The following is a 22297-nucleotide window of genomic DNA, read 5'->3' as shown; positions in this document are numbered from 1 at the left end:
TGTACTGCCATTGTCGATATATATCTGATTTAGCTGTATATTTGTATGTGACAAGCAGACTATTTTGGTTAAATGTGTCTGAGATTAGTTCAATATCATACGGATTACTAACTGCTGCTGTGACGAATTTGATGTGTGACTGATTACATTTACCACTATCAGCTTTGACCTCATTTATGCCACAAGAACTGGCATTTTAAGTGTATAGCTCATTTAGCTTAATTTATTTTTGAAAATTGCAATGCTGGCTATTTTGGCAAAATATGAAAATAACATATTGGACTTGTACCGATTATAAACTGCTGCTTTGGCAAGAGTTGCATGTGGTTGTGGCTACTTTTGTAATTTGGTGCTTAGCTTTATCATTTCTGTCACAAGTACTGGTATTTTAAATCTATGTTGCTCATCTTACTTTGTGTTCAATGACTGTCCATTTGCTTAATTATTTGTTTCTTGCAAATCGAAGTGATTATCTTATGTGCAATGTGTTTATAATAAATATTAATATTTATCAGATACCTAAATGATGCTTTAAACTCCGGGAGTCGTTTGAAATATTTTGTGATCTGCTCCGAAGCACCCTTTTTTCTGCTCCAGAATCTGCTCCACAAATTCAAATGTTGCTTCCATCGCTAAAACTGGGAATACTGAGGGAAAAGTTATGGTCTTGTAAAAGCACTGATCGAAATCGGCTTAATAGGGTGCCCTGCACACTGGCTAGTTGCAAGGAAGGTGCACAGTGAGCCAAAAATAAAGCACCTGCACTTTGCCTAAGGCTTTGCAAGTGTGGCATGGTGTATCCTCCTTGCTACGGGTTACTTTGGTCATAAAGCAGTGGTCATTCACTCACTGCTATGTGACGTTTCTTTGTTTCAGTTTCTTCTTTCCTTCCCTCACGTTATTTCCAATAGCAGTTTTGCTTGTCAAGAAGACAGGCCATCATCTTGTAAAGAGTGCAGATCATGGTGTGAATAACTGGGAGGTTTGATGAGGAGAATTTGTGCGCTGTAGTGAGTGCGTGCCCTTCCACTTGTTTCGTCATGTTGATGCGACTTAGTTCGTGATCGTGACAATCTCAGCAGTGAGTATGTGTTTCTCAAAGCCTGAATGGACAAACTTGAGCACCTATGACTGTGCAAAGCCTGTCGACATAGTGCTCTATGTGCTGCGAGAGTTTTAAAGGAGCACTGACACGATTTTGAGGGATTGTAAAAGGGACGTTTTTTTTTGTTTCCTTGCAGTGTTAACACACTCCACACACTAAAGCCAGGAAACATGCATAAAATATTGTAGTTTGATTTTTAAGTTTTTGTCACGCACTATCAGCAAGCCAACCCCACCGCAGTGGACATTATCATGATGAGTCAACACAGTCCATTAGGTTTGCAAACTCTGTCCTGGATGCAGCGAAAATTGCTGTTGGAGCCACTGGACAGCAGTCCACTTGTTGTTGTTTACATGCAACAGGTACAACTGACGAGACGAAAAATGGTTGTACATGGGGTGGCACTGTAGCCAACGTTTCAACGAGTGGTCTTGTTTTCTTCAGTTGCTGCCCTGAGAAGACGAGACCACTTGTCGAAACGTTGGCTCGAGTGACAACCCGTGTTCAACAGTTTTTCATCTCCTCATGCTTCCATCTTCCCCTGAACTTCTGACATGCAAGTGACAGCAGACTACAGAGTGCTGCTAGAACGTTGAGAGTTGCTGTCCCCACGTGACTGATACCGCCCTCTTGATATCAAAACCGAAAGTGGCTTTCCTAAAAGCGATATTAAAGATATATTCAATTTCTTCCGAGCAACCACTCTTTTTAGTGTTCTTGTCACCAGTGCTTTTCTTTAGGGCAACAATATGAGAATTCCTCAAATTTGTGTCGGTACCCCTTTAAAGGGCCAGTAACAATCCTGAGGTTCAAAATTTCTGATCAAGAGGTAACTAAGCACTTGTCTGATGTGGTCATGCTGCCACAAGAATTTCATGAAGAAGTGGCTTAATAAAGAAGTTGTAGGGGTTTTTGGCTGGCTTTTGGTTTTTCGCTCGGCCTCGCCCCCCTTCTCCCTCTCTCAGAGAAGGATAGAATGGAGGTAGGCATTTCACTGAATAATGCAACCTAAAGGAAACAATAGTTGAAAGAAATTACCTGCATGACGCTCTAGACAAGGTCTACAATGAACCATGTAAATTAGATAGGAAATCAACACTAGTTAGAAGAGTCCCCCGTAGCACAGCCCAACCAGCCGCTACCATTTATAACCAAATACTCAAATGCGATCCCAAACACAAATACAGGTAAACCTGCCTATAACAAACCTCCGTACAACCAATTCCTCAGTATTGTGAAGTTTTGCCATTCCCCACCATTACTGCACAGAGACATATGTATCTGCGACCTTTATGTAATGAAGTGGCAGCGGGAGGCACCCTTTATATAACGAACTTTTGCCGCCAACAGCCTAGGAATTTTGCCCCGAATTTTGTCATTTTGGCATGAGCTGGAGCTGCATGCATCTTCTGTGGTTGCTCCGCCACCAACGGAGCGCGAAGTGCCGGCATCACACATGGCGCGATCGAAGCCCCGGCGACTGCGAGGCGAGAGCAAGCGTTCTCTTGTGTGTTTGCTTGTGCATGCGTGTGTGCACGAGGCGGCCAGGCAGACAGGCCTGCACCCTCAAGCCAGCGTTCTTGCCGCCGCGGACACGTGCGCAGGCGTCCCCTTCACCCACCCCCTTTCTTCAAACCTCATCTAGTCGCTTGCAGGTGCCGCCACCCTAACCGCTCTGGCTGTCTTCAAAAAAAAAAAAAAAGAAAGAAAAAAGAAGAAGAAGAAGAAAGAAAGCAAAAACTCTTTGCATTGGCAGCGCCACTCTTCGGTTGTTGAAAGGGGCTCTTTATTCGATTCGATATGGAACATACACAGTGAAAACCAGTGAGAATTAAGCCCTTCTTCTAGGAATTTGTCACCGTGCTTGTGCCCGTGACATTATCATTGTCACAAGGTGCTTCCTTCTGACAACCGTGATTCAGCAAAATATCTTCTTTCGTTTTTTTTTTTTTTTTTTTCGCGAACTCTTCCTTTGTTTGGGTTGGAGGAGAGGGTACAAAGCATACACACACACATACACGCTCAGGAAAGCAGTTGCAGCCTTGACGAAGACAAGTCCACTTGTCGAAACATCGGCTCTAGAAACACTTCATGTTGACAAAATTTCCATCTTCCCCCGAACTTCTGCGTTATTTATATTGTAACCGGCTATAATGCGGTGGTTTTTTCTGACTCCCATTTACCCTCCCATAGAACTTCATGTATTCGCATACCGCAAGCCTCGATTGTCAGAATCGCGTGGCTGCCTGTTGGTCATGTTTTGCATACATGCAGCCTTTAAAAATTTATGGCTGATCCCTCGGTCATAGGAATCGGTGTAAAACACGAAAGTGAAATGCGTCGTCACAGAAAGAGTTGATTGTTTATAGTGCATTGGCATATTAGAGCTTGTACAATATCTATTGTTGTTTGGCAGATATAGCATCTCTTGATGTGGACGCACCCACGTTGACGCCTAGCGGCACATCTCCATACCGACAACTAACGCCCATGACCATGATTTAACCACTGCGGTAGCTGAAGTTGTCATAATATAGGTGGATGCCACATATGGTGAACCCCACGCAAAGATGGCATCAGCGATCACAAAGTAAGCACTGACACTCGATACGCACTCCTTCAAAGTGTTGTAAAACGCGAAGAGAAACGCGACGAGCGTCATGTCTTCTCTAGCCTGGCCTTCAATTCTCACAGGGCGAGCGGGGAACGCGGTGCGACAGCCAGGCGAGCGTCGGGGAGCTATTTCTCGATATGGATGGATGCTATGAGCAAGGCTTCCTCGCTTTCCTCGCTTGGGATAAAACCGCCGCCTCGCGGTCTGTTAAAGCGTTGATGAAATTAAACTGTTGGAAACGCGCCTATTGCAACGGTCGTTGCAACGGCGCGTTGCTGGAGGTAATTGCGGAGGCAAAGTTCTTTTTTTCGAGCCTGGTGACACCCATGTCAACGCCCCGTCATATAGGGGACGCTCATAGCTTCCATCCGTCCATCGAAGAGCACTGTGAGAGGACAGTGTGAAAGATAAAAGGCAAATCAGGTGTAACATGTAGCCTCTGTAATGCGTTTGGCGGTAGCTCAGTGGGCTAAACCGCCAGCCATCGTCGCGGGCCGTGATGTCATTGGTTCGACTCCTGTGAACGGAACTTTTTCTTATAGTTTTTTTTTCTTTGCCATCTGATGGCATTTATTTTGCTGACGTACTTCCGTGACGGAAATATGTCATGAAAGTCTTGGTGGACCCCGGCATAAAACACTTTCGTGTTAAAATGTTGTGTTGATTACAGTGTGGTACCGCTTATAATGCGGATATTTGCGACTCCAGCGACTTACGTGATAAGCAGTCAGTGTTATATACACAACTTTGTAGCACTTTGTCTACAAAAATGATATCTAGGCCCCAAAAACAGCACCTTTTAAAAAGATTTTACGGTTTTAAACAGGGAAGCTGTTCCAGTTTGGCGTAGCGTCTTGTGACCCATAATTATCATCATCATGAACCGGCACGCGCTCTCTTCGGCCTCTTCTTTGTCTTTCTCCTTCATCTTCGCTCCCAAAACACGTGTGCCGATTTGTCCAGCGTATAGCAAGGGAAAAGCACAAAGTGACTGAGAAATGTTAGGGTGAGGAGGAGGGGGAAGAGAGAAAGAGACGGAAAGAAAGAGAGAGAAAATCTTGGTGAAAAAGTTCCTCATGAGGCGGCGAGATTCGAACCCATGTACCCACGATCCGAAGGCGAGCGTCTTAACCACTCGGCTAACCAGGCACGCAGACAGAACATAGGATAGCCCTGTATAGTATCTTATAGCAAGGGGGTGGAAAAGGGAAGTCAGGGTGGGGAGCAGGGTAAGGAGGAGGGTAGAGTGTAAAGCATACCATATAAAGAATGAGAAAGAGGGGAATGGAGAGGAAGAAATGCAGAGAGAATCAAAGAAAGAGAAAAAAAAGTGATACAAAGATAGGAAAGGAAGACAGACAAGAGTGAGAGAGAAAGAAAGAAATAGATAGACATAGAAGACAGAGAGTAGAGAGAAAAAGAAAGAGAAAACTAAAGAGAAGGCTGCCCAGCTCTGTAGAGAAATATAGAAAAATAGGTTGCCCAGCGAGCGGTGATGGGCTCGTGCTTCGCTATGCCAAGCTTCGCAAGACTTAGTGCAAACTTCCTGTATTTTGAAAGGGACCGTAAGCATGCCAGCCGACTATCATAAAAAGTGGCACTGCTGCCCGTGATATCAAATCAAATACCTCTTGGGAAGCTGTTAGGATTTTATCCCACAAAGCCACCTCCATCTGTTCACCTTACATTTCACCTCATGAACATGCAACCCTCCGACAACTTGAAGACTTAGCAGCAGAGCTGCCATAACAATTCCTTTTAGTTGGTGATTTTAATGCTCATTGTACAGTCTGGGGCAGCAAGAAAACAGGCAATAGAGGGCAAGTCATTGAAGATTTTATCTTGTCAACCAACTCAGGTCTCTTAAGCTCGGTTTCACCTACATATTTTTACCCACCTCACTCAAGTTTATGGGTCTTGGTATAGTCTTTTGTTCACCATCTATTTTTAATCAATTTAAATGGGATGTTCGCGATACTTCATGTTGAAGTGATCATTTGCTTTCCATCATCAAAAGGTCATTCACATTTGCTACCATTAACTCTAAACCATGCTGCTGGAAGTTGCAGCATGTGGACTGGCCTCTAGGTTAGATCAAACACAAAACTCAAAGACGTACTTACACCCGATTTGAGCACAGAGTAAATTAATCAAAAAGTCACAGCAGTGCTAATAGCAGCGGCAGAAAAAGCAGTCATGGAGCATTGTGCGTAAGAAGCTGGTCGACACGAGTGTATGCAGGCAATGAAATGGCAAATTAAGGCATGGGGTATCCGGAGAAAGATGCCCCACCTACAGTAACCTGATAAACTTGAAACGCGCCAAAGCAAAAGCACGGTATGTGCGGAGGCAGGCGGAAAGGTCATCATGGCAAGAATATGTGTCCTCAATTAACCCTTTGAGGGTCGAATTTTTTCGTGAAATCCAGTCCAAAAATGTGTAATTTTTTTATTGCTGAAATAAATTCTTCAGATGATTCTATTTCAGAAAAAAATTGTCTCAAATTTTTTTTCATGACCGTAAAGTGACAAAAAAACCATTTTTGTTGTTACATACACATGGTTTATTCGTAGTAAAATCAAGCAAAATCTTTAAAAAAAAACTTCAGTTTCTTTATAAATAAAAATTATGCATTGTATTAAGCATACCTCACAGACATACAAAAATAAGCGCACCAGAGTACTTTTCAGGGTAAAAATGTTTGTGCTCTAACACTAAAAGCTTTTCAGCGTGTGATAGTCTTTGAAGCATGGCTCGCCACGCGCGCTTTTCAGATGTCGCTCCTTGATCGTCATCGGAGTCTGAACTCGTCAAAAAATTCTCGTCTGACAAACTGAAATCCAATTAATCAGATTCTGATTCGGCACTTGGGGAACAGTCCGCATCGGAAGAATCGCTGCTCAACTCGCCAGCAGCAGAGCAACCGGCGCACGCTTTGATGGCGTAAGCGAACTGCATCAGTAAGCGCACGGAAGAAAACTCTATGGTTGTGCACCCGTCCGGAAAGCAAAACAAGTGAAAAAGCTACAGTAATCCTTCGTCTTATCGCCAACAAGACGTAGTTAGTTTTTCCGAGGCCTCAAAACAGGAAACGCAATCACGGCGGCGTCGTTTATGTAATTCAGCACCGCACGGAAGCAGATGTAATCGCGCCCAGGGAGCAATAAACGAGAGAGTAGCAAGCGGTCACGCTTTGAGAGATTAGAAACCAAACAGCCATCAGCTTTGCGGGCGCAAGACGCGAAAACCACCCGATGGACGAAACCGAAACCAGCCGGACCACGTGCGCCGCCGCGCCTCTTTCGAAAGCACAAAAGAAAAGATGGCGACAGACATCGGCGCATTAAAAAATTTTCACCTAGCCCCGAAGTGTGGCAGCACATTCCAAGCAAGAGAAATGATCGAAGAAGGCGTGCGTTTCAAACCAACTGCGCAGCGTGCGCGCCATTTTGCGAAGCATAAATAAGCAACAACGGAGAGACATCGGCGCATGAAAAAAATTTCACGTATTTCCGAAGCGTGGCAGCACATGCAAAGCAAGAGAAAGGATTGAAAAAGGTGCGCACTTTAAACTAGCTGCACCGCGAACGCGCTGGCCGCGAGATCGAGCGGAGGAGTCGCCGCCTGGCGGCTACTGGCTGAAGCGCGCCTAGTGTGGATTGCTCCATGCGTCGTCTGCTAGCCGCGTTGTGTTTGCATGTGCATGTACGTCATGCAGGGCCTCAAAAGGCGGTTTGTTCCCTTGCGTTGGTGCAACTTTAACCGCTCGTACGTATGCCTGACAACATGTAAAGAAGCATTTGGCTTTGATCGGCTGTATATGTACTGTAATAAGATCAGTGAGTGCACTTCTCGAGAGTGCTGTGTGTGGTCGTCGTACCGTCCGTTCATGAGAGTCATATCAGTGTAGGTGCCGCTCTGTGGTTCAAGCGCATTGCAAAGTGCACTTGGCGTTGTCCTAAAGATGAGAAGTATTAAATCTCATGTGAATATAGCCTTTTAGCGGCTCGGTGGTTAAAAAAAAGGCTCTCATGCACTTGCGCGTTGTGGTTAGGTGTATAACTTCGGGACTGTCGTTTATAGGTTACGCGATGAGCTTTAGTTGTGTACGGTCCTGGTCCCACTGCAGAGAAATATTTCTGTCAAGTCACGTCTCACACTTAATTCGGTACTTAAATTGTCCCCTAAACAGAACAGAAAATGGAATGACACGGAAATCGCAAAACTGAGTTGCCTTGCGCAATTATAACTTGTGGCGAAATGTATACAAAGACACCCGTGTACTTGCGAGGTAGCTTATGCCTGTCAAATTTGCGCTGTGGCAAGTTCAGTGTCGGAAGTGCGTCAGGCCTCAATCTCTTCCGCGAAAACCCTTAAAAAAAAGAGCGAGCGAGAAAAATATATTCATCAAGAACAGTTGCAATAAACTCGCTCGCGCAATTTCATCGCTTACGTGGCGTGTGAGGGCTCATAAAACGATACAATTTACTATGCACCAGATCGTGCATACACACTTGCCGCGTTTCGGTGCACGTACTTGCCCTGCAGAATACTGAGAACTGTTCTCGCGGCCGTGTAAACACAATGGAACATGCACGAACTACAAAAGGGCTCGAGGACTCTCGTTTAAACAGACCCATAGCCAAGCGCGAACAAACTTTGCATTCACAGCGCAGACGGTACATGAATGACAAAGAATAAATTCCATGAATTAATTTTCTTCTTTCTCGATTGATTCTCGCTTAATTTTTCTGTGGAAGTGTAGGAAAATCAAAGCACAGGGAAGCGTCCCCGAGCGCTCGCTTACTGCGACCGTCTTCACGCTCGTAGTGCACAGCAGCAACAAGCATATAAATGCACACATTAGCGAAGTTATCGCTGACTACTCACCATTCTTTCTCGTCTGCGAACGCGAATGCACCGTCGTCGAAGTGCTGCACACCATCGCGTACTTGGAAGGCGTCCTGCCGTTACGAAGCCTAACGAGCCACACTCGGCGACGTTCCGCGTCGGTGGGATAAAAATGGAAGCTTATTCCTGGATCTGTGCAGTACGTGCGGCATTGTGGCACCGAACAAAACCTCATTATCGATAACGAAGAGTTTTCTGCGTGTACGGAACACAAAATTACGATGTGAAAACAGAAGCGCCGTGCACTTCTACACACACCACACGAAACCAGTATCCACACTAGTGGGGTGACGGTGCTGCCACCTATAGGTCGATCTCGCCGCGAATAGCCGGCGCGCCTTTTTGGGAAGCAAGAAAAAAATACAACGAAAGCATCGTCGCGTGAAAAAAATTCCACGTATTCCTGAAGCGTGGCAGCACAAGCCCAGCAAGAGAAATTATCGAAAAAGGCGCGCGTTTTAAAAATAAACGCTATGCCGTACATGTATGACGAAAACCCTTTGGTACCAGGAAGCTTCTGCCGTACATGTACGGCAAAAACCCTCAAGGGGTTAATAGATCAGTCACACTCAAAATGTCATTGGGAAGTTCAGGGGAGACTTTTCATCATATACTGTTCCTTTACTCACAGCTCCAGGCATACAGACTGCTACACTCGAAGAAAGGCACTAAAACGTCGAAACAGGCATAACTGAGAGGCCGAAGCAAGGACAGTGACACAGAGGTGGCTACTAACAACTGACATTTAATAGCTGTCTCTGCTTCTGCCTCTCAGTTGTCCCTTTTTCGACGTTTTAGTGGCTTTCTTCGAGGATAGCCGGAGACTAGCTATACTAGGAGGCCATCAGGACCTCGATAGCAAAAGGAGGCATGGCGCTACCAGAGCCCAAAACAAACTGAGTCTTTATTTTTCCCGCGTCCCCATCTTCCAGTCTCCAGGCGTGACGCCCCAACACACAAAGCAACAGCGCCGCGCGAGGGCGCTGCGTGTTAGCAACTAACATTGTGACACCACCCGTTTGTAGCACGAAGCCACAAGGAAATCCATGTAGATTTCTCAGAAAGAAAGCCTCATAGTCGCCGAAAAATTCATCCTGGTCTGGGGTTTGAACCCGGGACCAACGCCTTTCCGGGGCAGTCAGTGTTACCTGTTATTCGCCACTTCGAGCACCAGAGTGTGATTTTCTGAAGATCCTGTTGTAATTCAAGATGATCTGCATGAGTCATAATTTTACAGTATAATATGAAGTTGTCACTAAACAAACATATGCTGCATGTTATATGAGATGGAAGGTCATGAAAGTAGATCAGAGATGACAAAGGACACAGCCCTGAGGAACACCAGAAGTACAGTATAACCTCGTTACAACGGATCTGTTTACAACAGACATTCGGATATTACATACAAATTTGCAGTGTTATCATATTTGTTCCATTGATTGAGCTTCGTTTACAACGGATTCTGGTACAGCGAACATTCGGATATAATTGACTAAAATGTCAGGCCAGCAAGGTGGTCAGGACTCCTTTAGAGCGGACTTTTCTGCCATGGACGTACCGAATTCAATAACTTCCGACTTCAAACATCGCTCAGCATACTTTCGGGACGCGAACAGCGCGCCGTGGATATCCACGTACCGATTTAAGAACGAAGGCCACCGACGATCTCCGGTCTGTCAATGATCAGCTATGCCTAGCTGTAGCGACAAAAAATCGGCGCGCAGCGTGCTTAGTGTTGCATTTTGGGACGCTGACGCGCGAAATTTCTAGCCGCTGCATTCTCCGAGCGGTCGCTGCGCGGCGAGCTGGGGGGGGGGTCCGCTGCCGATGGGCAAAATGCCCATCCGCTGTTCTGAGGAGCCAGCGGGCGATGCGATTCGTTGCTTGCGACGAAGGACATTGCGGCTTCTTCGCTTTCGCATGTCCGCTAGCACGATGTTCTTGCCCGCAAAGTTCGGATTTGTCTCGTACATCGGCACCGTGAGCGGAGTTAGGCCTAGCCGCGACATCGAGTAGAAAGCTCGGTTACGATGTGCGTGGCCACGGTGCCCGCGGTTTCAAAGTACGTGATGCTCGATTGCGAGTACAAAAAGTTGTCCCACGGTAGCCTTCGTCATAAGTAGAGACCGGAAGTTCAGGCACAAAAAAAACAAAGTTTTAGGCACCTATAATAGGTCCTAAAAACTGTCATTTAGGCATAAATAGGCGTTAAAAATAGGCGTCGTTTAGGCATATATAGGCACAATTCATAATTACTTCAGCAGCGTGTTTCAGGACAAATCTTCGACTTCTAACAAACACAGCAGGCAAATCCTGTGCTCTGGAAAAGTTAATTTTATTTTTTTCATGAAAATAAGTAAGCGAAGAATAACCATTTGAACAGATTTAGGTGAAATCCAGGGTGATTGGAAACTATGAGAAAGACATAAACAGTGGCAAACAAGCACCATCTCAAGGTTTTCGGGCCTGAAGCTGTGCCTTCTTTCAGTCAGTATTTGTTTGTATGCGGAAAAAGAACACTCGATGTCCACTGAAGATAGTGGAGCGTACTTGTAGTCCGGCACTTTCGATGCTCTAATTGCATCTGGAATCTTCACATCTGCACCGCTCAGAAATTTAGACACTTGTTTTAGCACATAAAATCCGGGATTCCTGTCCAAGACGGATTAAACTTCGAAGTGACCCTGTTAGTGACAGGTCCATTGGGGACGGTGGCGAACCTTTCCTGCATGTCCAACATTAGCTCAACACTCCGAGTCAGACTGGTGCCCGAACTTTATATGCTTTCTGCAAGGAAAGTGAAATGAGCACACAAATATGCCAAGTCAGATTCAAGTGTATCGTGGTGTAGAACAGTCTGGGCTCTTCGCACGGCGATGCTCTCGTCCGCTGCAAAGCTGTTAATAACACCAGCGAAGTGTTTGTTGTAGTAGTCCACTGCCTTCAGCCATGTCCCCAGCGGGTAACAGCGGGCTCTGGTGGAAGAGGCACATCCGGCAACTGCTCTCTAAGGCACGAATGTGCGAAGGTGCCTTAAGGAACACTGCCTTGTCTGCAGCTATTAGTTCGTTAACAGAACTGAACGACTTTCTCAGCTCTTCACAGACCCGATGAATCCCATGGGCAAGACAAGGGACATGCAATAATTCTGGATAAGAGACCTCGAGAAGTGCAGCAGCCTTGTGCACACAAGCTGCTGCATCAGTGTAAAGCAGCAGTACTCACTCGTCGTGGGATCCAGAGGCGTACAGTACCCTCAAGGACTAAGTAGGCGATGGTATCGCCGCTCGTTTTTTCTAGTTGTTTCGAGCATACCAAGAAAGTTGTTGTCTTGTCTTTTGCATCCAGCTTTCCAACTACAAAATGTCCAAGTAATTGTCCGGTCGCATCTGTTGTCTCGTCCACTGAAATCAATATGCATGATTGACTGAGTTCTCGTCTGATTTTTGCTAGCGTGTCCTCGTACATTGGCCGCAGGTACTGCTTGCGAAGCGTGGACTCTGATGGTATATTTTGTCTGCACTACTTTCGCGAAAAATTCTTGAATGTCATATTTTCGATCTTCGCCCATAGGATGTTAGCAGCGACCAATGCTTCGCGTAAGTCTGCGCTGAATTCATTTCTCTTTCCTTCAGGAAAAGTTTCCGACAAGAACGACTGCCTCGACTTTGAAGGTTGGTTGCGGAGAGCGTTGGCTTGATGCAACGTTGTTTTCTCATGCTGCTCCAGATGACACTTTTTTTTTTCACACGGTACCTGCGTGAAGAAAAGAGCGAATTGCACTTGGAAGGTGTGTTGGATACGTGGAACTTCTTTAGTGCACTTGCGCTTGTACTTTTTTCTCTTGCGGCTGTTGACAAATGCTGATGACATGGCGAAGTTAGATAGCACGAGCCCAAGTGTGCATTTTAAAATCGAAATGCTTATACCTGTATTCGGCCGAGAATGCGCCGCACATTTCCTGTTGCATGCGAGTTCACAGTGGTGGATATAAAAATAACAAAACAATGAATCTGAGTGCCCATTAAACTACCACAAAATGCATATTATTTGCGCAGGTTCAGTGGTTATTCAAATTGGCAGTTGCGTAAACAATGTTGGGAGCTTTATGCCTGTGCGTGTTTCCGAGTGGACGTCAAGCGCAAAATATTGTTGATCTTTCCAATGTCTTCTTACCTGCTTTCCACGTGGATGGCAAAATACCGTCTCTCCATCGACGGAGTAGCACTGCGATCCACCGGTCCATTGCCTGACAAGGACACTTTTCAGCGTCTTTTACTTCGGCATTGCTTGGCAGACTTCCGACAACTGCCGTTATGAAGAACATAAATGCCAACGAAACTGACGTGTAGGCTGTAGGCTGCAGCGCTAGCCTAGCTTAGCTTTGGCTCGCTAGACTACACTCTAGCCTCCCTCACGCAACCACCGAGCTGCACTAATCTCGAACCAAGTGACGGAGATCTTTTGGGGGGGGGGGTCGACTAGCACTAGGCTCGCCTCGCTTTGCCTAGCTGAGGTACACTCTAGCCCCACTCACGTAAAGGCGCGTTTACAGTCCGACATTATCAGCGCGTTGGCGAGCGTCACATGCATCAGAGCGCATCGGCCGAGTCCAGTTATATGTTGGCTGTGGCAGTGTGTCGAACTATGGTCTGATGCGCGAGTCTACCCTACGTCGCACTATAATCTCGCCTTAACGGGAGATGCGGGTCGAAAAACACGAGTTTTCTAAAAAATTATCGATTTTTTGTTTTCACCTGTTTTGTTAAGATTAGTACCTCTACTGTTCTGAAAAAAAAAAAAACTATGTCGAGATTCAACTGGAAATGCTTTAAAATTGCATCTGAAAAGCACAAGGTGGCTGTCAAAAGGCCGAAAGTGTGTCATCTTCGAGCACCTTGCCGCTGATAATGCGCCGCCGCTCGCCCTTGTCGACCACATGAGGCGAAGAGCCGAGCCTCACTCTTCAAATAACGACAATTTCCCTGCGCTGCTGCAGCGCAAGAAATAATAAAGAGAAGCACGCTTTTGCCGCCTTTTTTCGAGCGCCGCGACTGGCTTTAAATCACGTGGTACGGATCGGGAGCCGCCATTGGCCGCTGCGCGCCTGTGTGTGCTGTGAAGCCTACTTGCAGGATCCGTGTCTCGTCGAGCAGCGCAGCTGAACAACGCTTTTCTTGAGTGCTTATCCGTTACGGATGAAGAAAGCCGTAGGAAGTGCGGTCACCGGCCTGTGAAGTTTCACGCGGCGTCGGCGTGCGCTGAAGAAAAAATCTCTTGTCAAGGAGTCAGCTCGCAAGAGCCGTGAGGGCCAAACCTATGGTGCTGGCGCATTTTAATGGCAGTGGCCACTACAAGGAGGATTGTTCTTTCTTGTGTACAAATTTCGTCACATTCAATGACGTCTTTGATAAATAAACATGCAATTTTGACTTTAAAACTCGTTTTTCTCAAAACACAAATTTTGCCATTTTTGTCAATGTGTTCCTCCTTTTTCGGGTACTTCTGGTGCTCAGATCTGCATGAAATTTTTCCCAAATTTTTTCCAAAGTACAAGAAATCCAATTATCTTGTTTAAGTTTTAATATTCTTATTATATAATAAAAGAAAGTTATGTAAACTTTTACTAGGGTAAGAGAAATATGAACTTCCCACGTTAAAATTTTTCACGTCTAGTACATATTTTGTATGGACTTCCTAATTAGTTATTTGCATTCCACACTTTATTTGAAACATTATGAACTATCAATTCTAAAACATTATTGATGTTTAGGTCTGAAAAGGGGGGGGGGGGGCAAAAGGCTTAAGTTTTTCACTTTGTCATGTTGCAGAACTAAAAGTATGCAGCTTCCAAGAAAACTAATTATATATTTGAAATCAGCGTAAAAATCTCTACGAACACCCCAAGTTTCATTGCTCTAGGATGAATATTTAAAAAAAAAAAAAAAAGTGTCTTCGACCCGCATCTCCCCTTAACGGGTGGTAAAAACATGAACGAAAAAAACATAACTAGTGCACTATGCGCGTGTTGTATTTAATGTCGCCACACTAAGTGCTTCTTCGTTTCCTCCATATGAACAGCTCATTTAAGAAAAATGAGTACTCGACGAACGCGAAAAGGCATTTTTAGGCGCCGAAAAGCTGATATAGGCATGAACCTCGAAATAGGCACTTATGGGCACAATAAATGTTTGATTAAAACCTTTCCCTTCCCTTAGTTCGTGTTTATATGTTAAATAGGCTCGAAACGGACTTCAGGAAAAAATAGGCATTTTGCCTGAAGTTCCGGTCTCTACTAATGATTTTCAGCTCTGAGCAGTCAAACTCGACTTCCACGTGCTCTCTTAACAATAACTCTATAGTATCCCCTTCAGTGGCGGCACTGTACAAATCAACTCGGAGGTGCGTCACACACCGCGTGTTTCTTCACATGGCTTGAAACTCAGTGTCCACATTCATTAAGACTTTCAAAGGGCTCCAACCAAAAATGGGTTTATTTCCCGACGTTTCGGAATCAACTCGATTCCTTCTTCAGGGGGGGTGACAGCGGAGGCGTCGAGGTGCAACTCTTAACTTCTCTTTCGAACCAGCTGGGGAGAAGGAGGGAAGGCGCGTCTTCTTTGGTGGTGAGAGTGCTGAGGGAGTTGCGGTTGCGTGGGATTGGATGGGCCGGGGGCGGCCGGGGACGGTTTTGCTCCCTCGCGACTTTGTTTGAATTGGTTTTTCTTGCTGTGGCTAGTCCGTGAATGTATACTGACGGCAGGTTTCCCTTACATCGGTTTAAGTTGCCTTCGGTGTTTTGAATGAACCACGACTCCAGTAACAGTTGTTTTTGTTGGTTAGTTTCTGTTGTTAGGATTTCGGTTTTTTCAAAGTCAATCTTATGGTCGGCATCTTCCGAGTGTTCTGCAAGGGGGTTCCGTTGTCTTAAGAACGTCCTGACGTCGTTTTTGTGCTGTTTAATTCTTTCGCTCAAGTTTTTTGTTTCGCCAATGTATGCGGCCTGGCAGTCGGAACATTTGATCTTGTAGACGACGCCTTGCGCTCTTTCTCTTGGTGGAAGGTCCCTGGGTTTTGGTAGAAGAAGATTTATTGTGTTGGTTGGCTTGTGTGCGACCGTTATGCCTTCCTTCTGTAAGAGTCTGCTCATGGCTTCACTGGTGCCTTTCACGTAGGGGAGAGAGATTCGCTTCTGGGAAGGCGGCGACGCTGGGGGATCCGTTGGAAGTATTTTTCTTTTTTGTTGCCGGACTGCTTTCCGAATGAAATGGGGTGGGTAGCCGTTTTTTTTTGGAGTTCGTTGAACACGGTGTTTCTTTCTTTCCTCCTGTCTGATTCTAATGTGCAATGCGGTTCCGTTCTTGTTATCAAAGTGTTGACTACTGATGTTTCGTAGCGTGCAGGGTGATTTGAATTAAAGTGCAGGTAGCGGCCTGTATGCGTAGGTTTGCGGTAGACTGAAAAACTTAGGGAATCTCCCACTCGCTTGATTAGTAAATCAAGGAATTGAAGGGATCGATCTTTTTCGCACTCACAAGTGGACTGAATGTCCGGTTCTATGGAGTTTAGATGGCTGAGTAGGTTGGGGACTTGTGATGTTATAATGCAGAAACAATTGTCCGCGTACCTGAAGAACACTTTGGGTTTCCATGCAAAGGTGCTCAGGGCTGTCTCTTCGATGTTTTCCATGGTGATGTTGGCCACGGTGACGGAGATTGAGGCTCCCATTGGTGCTCCTCTTGTCTGCCTGTAGTATTCGCCTTTAAAGGAAAAATACGTATTTGATAGGCACAGTTCCCGGAGTCGACAGATTTCGTCCACGCTCAAAGGAGTTCTCTCATTCAGAGCACTGTCGCGTTCTAGGGCATCCCGGGTTACGGCGACTGCCAGTTGTATCGGTATGCTGGTGAACAGAGACACTACATCAAACGATACCAGGCACTCGTCGTTCTCTAGTCGTAGCCTTGATGTCAGTCCAACGAAGTCATCCGTGTTGCGCACATGAGACGTGGTCTTTCCGGTTAGGGGTGAAATTATCCGGTGCAGGTACTACGTGGATAGTGATCGCATTGGTGAGCGCAAGAAGTCTAACTATTGGGCGCAGGGGGACTCCAGATTTGTGAATTTTCGGGAGGCCGTAGAATGCTGGAGCTGACGTGTTTCTGCATATTAGTTGGATGTAAAGGTAACGAAAGTTTGGTTTGTCCCAGAATATTTCTGCTAGCGTCTTGTTCAATACTTGTTGTGTTCCTTTGGTGGGATCCTTTTTTAGCCTCTCGTAGTCTACAGAGCTTAACAGTGTTGATACTTTCTCCTCGTAGTCGCGTGTGTTCAGGAGAACGGTGGAGTTGCCCTTGTCTGCAGGTAGGATTACTATAGTTGTGTCTTTTTGTAGGTTTCTTAGTGCGCTCATTTCACCTGGAGACAGGTTTCTTTCTTTCGTGAGGTTCTTCATCGAGCTGATACAGTTGAACCCCTTTATAAGAGGCACGCATGGGGGAGAAATTCTTGCCTGTTATATGAGGTGCCTCTTATAAGCAGGGTACTGAGTTATGCATTTTCCTATCGGCCCTTACTTTCATGTAGCACACTGGTGTCTCTTATACCCCAGGTGTCTCTTATATCAGTGTCTCTTATAAAGGGGTTCAACTGTAATGCCAATTGCTTTCACTCGCACTTGATCTCTAACACTGGGTTCTAGGTTTCGGATGCCATTCTCCAGTGTGGCGACCATCTTCGGAATGGGGGGTTTGTCCGTGGTAACACTGAATTTTTGGCCTTTAGAGAGTACTGAAGTTTCTTCGGTTGTGAGAACCCTTGTCAATAGGTTGGTTACAAGATGCTGGTCAATCATTTCTTGTTTTTTTGTTTTGTTGACAAGAACGGCGAGTTTCTTCTCCTGTGATGTGCGGTGTTTTGCGGCTTCTGAGGAAGCGGTAGCTTTTGCAAACAATTCTATTGAAGAGAGAAGATTCGGTACCTGGTGTTCCAGCTGTCGTTGGGCGAAGAACGCGTCCACCTCCTTCCTCCGAAGCACAGCGCAGGCACTCATGTATCTGAGCCGTCACCATTCTTTGCTCGGCCTTGTAGATGATTTCCCGACCTTCCAGGGTATTCACAGGGCGGCGTAGTCGGAGGCTTTGTGGCACGATGTTGTTTTCCTTGCAATTCCTGGTGAATTCCAGATGGGTCTCGAAGGTGGATATTCCTTTCATAGACTTTATGTAGTTTTTGGCAAGTTGCGCTAACTCTAGTCCAAAGTCAATACGTATAGACTTAAAGATGAACATTTTGACAGATTTGCCTGTCTGGTTGGGTTAATTAATTAAGACTTTCAAAGGGCTCCAACCAAAAATGGGTTTATTTCCCGACGTTTTGGAATCAACTCGATTCCTTCTTTAGGGGGAGTGACAGTGGAGACAGCGGACCGCAAAAGTCTTTTGACAGCAAAGGGAAATAACATTTTAAGGAAATAACATACTCATAAGATAGAATTTGCTCATTTTTTCATGGGAACAAATATTGTCACCAAAAACTGAACTGTTTTTGCTCTTGATGCGCTCAAAGGTAAGAAATTGCAAAGTTGGTGGGAAAGTGTTTCTTGTGGCCAGAACTTGTATATCTTTTTTAGGCGAAAGCATCTTTTTTCGCAACACTAACTGAGAAGTAATTGTTTTAAACCCACAGCTTTTCATCAAAATAAGGAATGGTGACCGGGACCTCATGTTCATTCTTATCTGGGCACACCCACTTTTCTTTCTCATCAGTCATACAGTCGCTCAAAAGCGGCCAATTCTCCTCACATCGCTCACAAATGTGCAGCTCTCCAAAAAGGCTTGGAAAAAGACTTGGAAATCATCTATCTTGAGCTTTCCAGCAATGGTGACCCAGCATCTTTTGTGAATTCGGTACAGTGCCAGTTATCCTGCCTGCCAATTTGTTCCTCCTCCATGTCTGCTCATCTTAAATGCGATGCGAACCGTATGCTTCCGGTACCAGTGAGGCCTTAGCTCGCATACATTGTTCTTTTGATGTGTACATAGCACATGTGCCAGTGGAAAAATGTCAAACTGCTCAAAAAAGTTGGAGGACAAGCTTCCAAAAGAAAGAAACGCTGATGTCGTGTTTGCTATTCCTTGATCTCACCTCTACATCGGCGAGACTTGATTTGCAAAGGCGCATGAAGAAACACTATGATGATGTGAAAAAAGGTCTCTTCTAGTGCTCTTGCCGAGCATTCTATATCAAGAAGATATGATATTGACTGTGCCAGTGCACATTTATTAGGTACTGAAAGCAATTTAACCTCGAGACTTCATCTCCAGTCGTTACGACTAACCCAAACTACTGGTAACACGCTGAACTGCAATGACGCCAGCTTTCCTACTATTTATGCACGCTGTTTGTGCCATTTATTTGCACATGCATAATTACCCCATCCTTCGGCCATTGCTTCATTGTGAACAAGGCCCCCATTCGGGTGCTTAAATGCCTGCTGTTTTAAAATTCTTTTTGTATTTAGTCGGCATCTTCCTTTACCTGTGACCACAAGCTTAACACTGATATGTGTGTGGCTTTGCATTGCAGTGTGGATGTTTGAACAGAAAGCTTAATTCATGCACAGGTATATAAGTTCGCATGTGTTTGAAAAAGAACTATTTATGCAGACTGCAGAGGTGAAGGAAGGCAGGCCAAGTTTTTGGCCTGTTACTCAAGGGGATAGTAGCCATGAGAAGGCTACTTTTCCTTGGCACGTGGAAAGAGCTTTGCTGCAATCACATCTTGTATGGTATTGTCAGTGTCATGCTAATAAATAGTCTTTCATGCAACACTTGATAATTTTGCCTTAACATGAATAGAAAATGATGAGCATTCTGTTGCTAGCTTTGAAAAATCTTGCTGCCTGACACTCGTATGCAAATCTTTGTAACGGGAACATGCTTTTGCCCCAATTCTTATGCAGAGTACGGCCATGAGGGGGGGGAGGAGGACCCGTTGGCAAGACGAAGTTCAACGTGAGTTATTTTAATGAAAATGCATTTCTTTATCACATGGTTCTTATAGCAACCAAAAGCTTCGCTTCATGTACATCCTATTGAACTGATGACTGCTTTTCTTGGCATCCCCATGCATCTCAGCATTGAGAAAGTGTGAAGAAAATGAATTTCTCACAGGACTTCTCTGGAACTCATGCCAGCCAAACAATGTGCCTCTGGGAGCTGAGTGCTCTGGTACATGGAGCTATTGTTCATCAAAACTTTGGCACAATTACTGCAACGTATTGCACAGCACACAGATTCCGGCATACCTGAGCCGGAATTCGGGGGCCAGAACGGAGCAATACCGTAGTGGACAATGTTCTTAAAGCTTCAAACATCTATACATGCAGGAAAATAAATAGTAATGGGCACTAAATGATGGGCATATATGCATACTTGAAACCTTTGACAGTCAATTCTTTTTACCTAGTGTGACCCCACCGGATAGATTTTTTTTATTGCAGATGTCAGATTTTCAGTTGCCTATTTCAGAAAAAGACAAATGAAATAACGAAAAAATATTTTACGAAGGGCATCGCATTGTTTATTGTTTAATAATAATAATAAATATAAGAAGAAACTATGAATTAAAAAACAAAAAGTCACCAAGATTCTTCTACATAAGTGAAATTTGAGTGGAGCAAGGTTCTGGCATTTCAGGTGCTGAGCCTCTCTTAGTCAGTTCATTTAGCAGCAGTGGGCCGCTCTGCCCAAAACATGCCAAGTTCCTCCAGCTGCGCCTTTTAAGGAAAGGGCAGTGAGGCTGCGTTTGCAGAAGTTGAAAGGGTTGGAAGTGCATCACCTTGCCAGAAGCCAGAGCAGAGTGAGCTCTGTTGCTAGAGTGTACTGGAACAAGGTACACACCCCGGATCCTTTCCGGGAAGGGCCCACCTGAGGTACCTTTTTTCTGCAAATGAGGGGTTGGTGCCTTTATTAGTACAAACCTTAGTAATACCCCCTATTCGTCATAAAGATGTGTAAACTTGCAAAAAGAAAAATGAATTAAGGTGCATCTTGCAGGTACGCCTGTGAAGTACACCTCTCCTTTGCCACACATCACATCAATCACATCAAATGGACTCACACAGGAAAGAAACGCAAGAAGGTCACTGCCAAGAACAAGTAAACAACTAGGGAATGTGTAAGCTAATGACTTGGAAGAGTGTATTTTTTAATTAGCTTTTGAAGAATTATTATAGAGGAAGCTATATTTGCGGAACAATAACTTACTTTGAATCCCTCGTTAACTGCTCTGCCAAGTGCCAATGTCGACTCATATTACAGTAGAACCCCGCTGTTACGTTCCTCACTGCTGCGTTTTCCCGGCTGTTACGTCGTTTTCCGCCGGTCCCGGCATAGCTCCCATAGGATACAATGTATTGGGAACCCCGCTGTTACGTCGTAACTGTCGGACCGTTCCCGTATGATACGTCGCGAAGTGCGCTCGGAGCCGACCGAGTGACTACCAAAGAGAGCCGCCATGGTGCATTTTCACGCAGCCTGGCCTCGTTTGACCGTAATATTAGCCGCATGAGAGGCGCAAGCAACAGAATCTTTCAATTGATGCAAACAAAAGCATGGCCTTCGAGATTCAAATTGCAAAGATGGCGTCTATGACGTAACTGCTCGCGAAAGCAAGGCCTTCGAGATTGGCATTTACTATTGACAAAAGCATAGCCTTTGAGATTTGCATTGCACAAACATGGCGTGTATGACGTAACTGCTTGCAAAAGCAAGGCCTTCGAGATTGGCATTCACTTCTGCCATCGCGTTGGCGTAGACTCATCATCATCGTTATTTGTCGGAGAGCGGGAGGAGTTCGAGCTGGTTGGAGCTTGCATGGTCGCGCGTGCGGTTCGTGGTCGGACTCGCCGCGCCGGTCGTGATTGCGTGTGCTTAGTTCTTTCATGCCTACAGCTGTTGGTTTTAAAAAAATCACATACGTTGATTACATTTCTGTGGATGAGGCCGTCGTAAGCTCCGCGTTTCTATCCATCGACTAGATCGCGGCTGAGCGCGCCAATTTTCGTGCTGCTCGTAAGAATTGAAATAAAATTCTGTACCACTAAATATTTTGCCGTTTTTCCTGTTTTTCGGCTCTTACGTTTCCCGTCTCTTACGTTTATTTCCTACGGTCCCTTCAAAAACGTATCAGCGGGGTTCTACTGTATTTGGGAAATTGCATCATGATGTGTGGCCACCAGTCCTGTACGACCCCATGGAGCGCAGGATGCTGTAGTTCTAGTGTGAGCGCGAAAAGTGAATGACTCTTCCTCCTCTTTACATATCATCATCACTTGTGCATCTTCGTCATCTGGATATATCATTATCAATGTGATTTCGACTCGAGCACGGCTGAATAAAGGGGTTCTCATACTAGGCACATTGTGCCCACTGCGGAAAGTTAGAAAAACACCCGCATAAGCACAGTACAGAAGGGCCTATCTTGATCTGCTTGACTGATAACTCTTGACGCATCGTTCAAGATGCGCCGACTTCGGCTCCATTTCTGGTGGCATTCCTTTTAGGGGCGAAACACTTTAGGGTATCGGCTTGTCGACGGTGCATCGTCGTCTGCTGTCACCGCGTGCATCGTCGTGTCCTGTCCATTTGCTTGAGCGCAAGAGA

General features: G+C 45.3%; 1 protein-coding gene across 1 annotated transcript in view; it reads left to right on the top strand.

Annotated features, from left to right (window-relative positions):
• LOC119394522 (tight junction protein ZO-1) overlaps window positions 1-22297 on the top strand; it is a 521713-nt gene that overhangs the window by 210496 nt on the left and 288920 nt on the right. Inside the window, exon 9 of the mRNA XM_049416099.1 lies at window positions 19594-19645. Coding sequence (XP_049272056.1) covers window positions 19594-19645 — 52 coding nt within the window. The remainder of the gene's footprint in view (window positions 1-19593; window positions 19646-22297) is intronic.

This window comes from Rhipicephalus sanguineus, chromosome 5 (genome assembly GCF_013339695.2).
Source record: "Rhipicephalus sanguineus isolate Rsan-2018 chromosome 5, BIME_Rsan_1.4, whole genome shotgun sequence".
In the NCBI taxonomy this organism is placed as follows: Eukaryota; Metazoa; Arthropoda; class Arachnida; order Ixodida; family Ixodidae; genus Rhipicephalus; species Rhipicephalus sanguineus.
The sequence above is the reverse complement of the archived record's forward strand: the minus strand, read 5'-3'. Positions and strand labels throughout refer to the sequence as shown.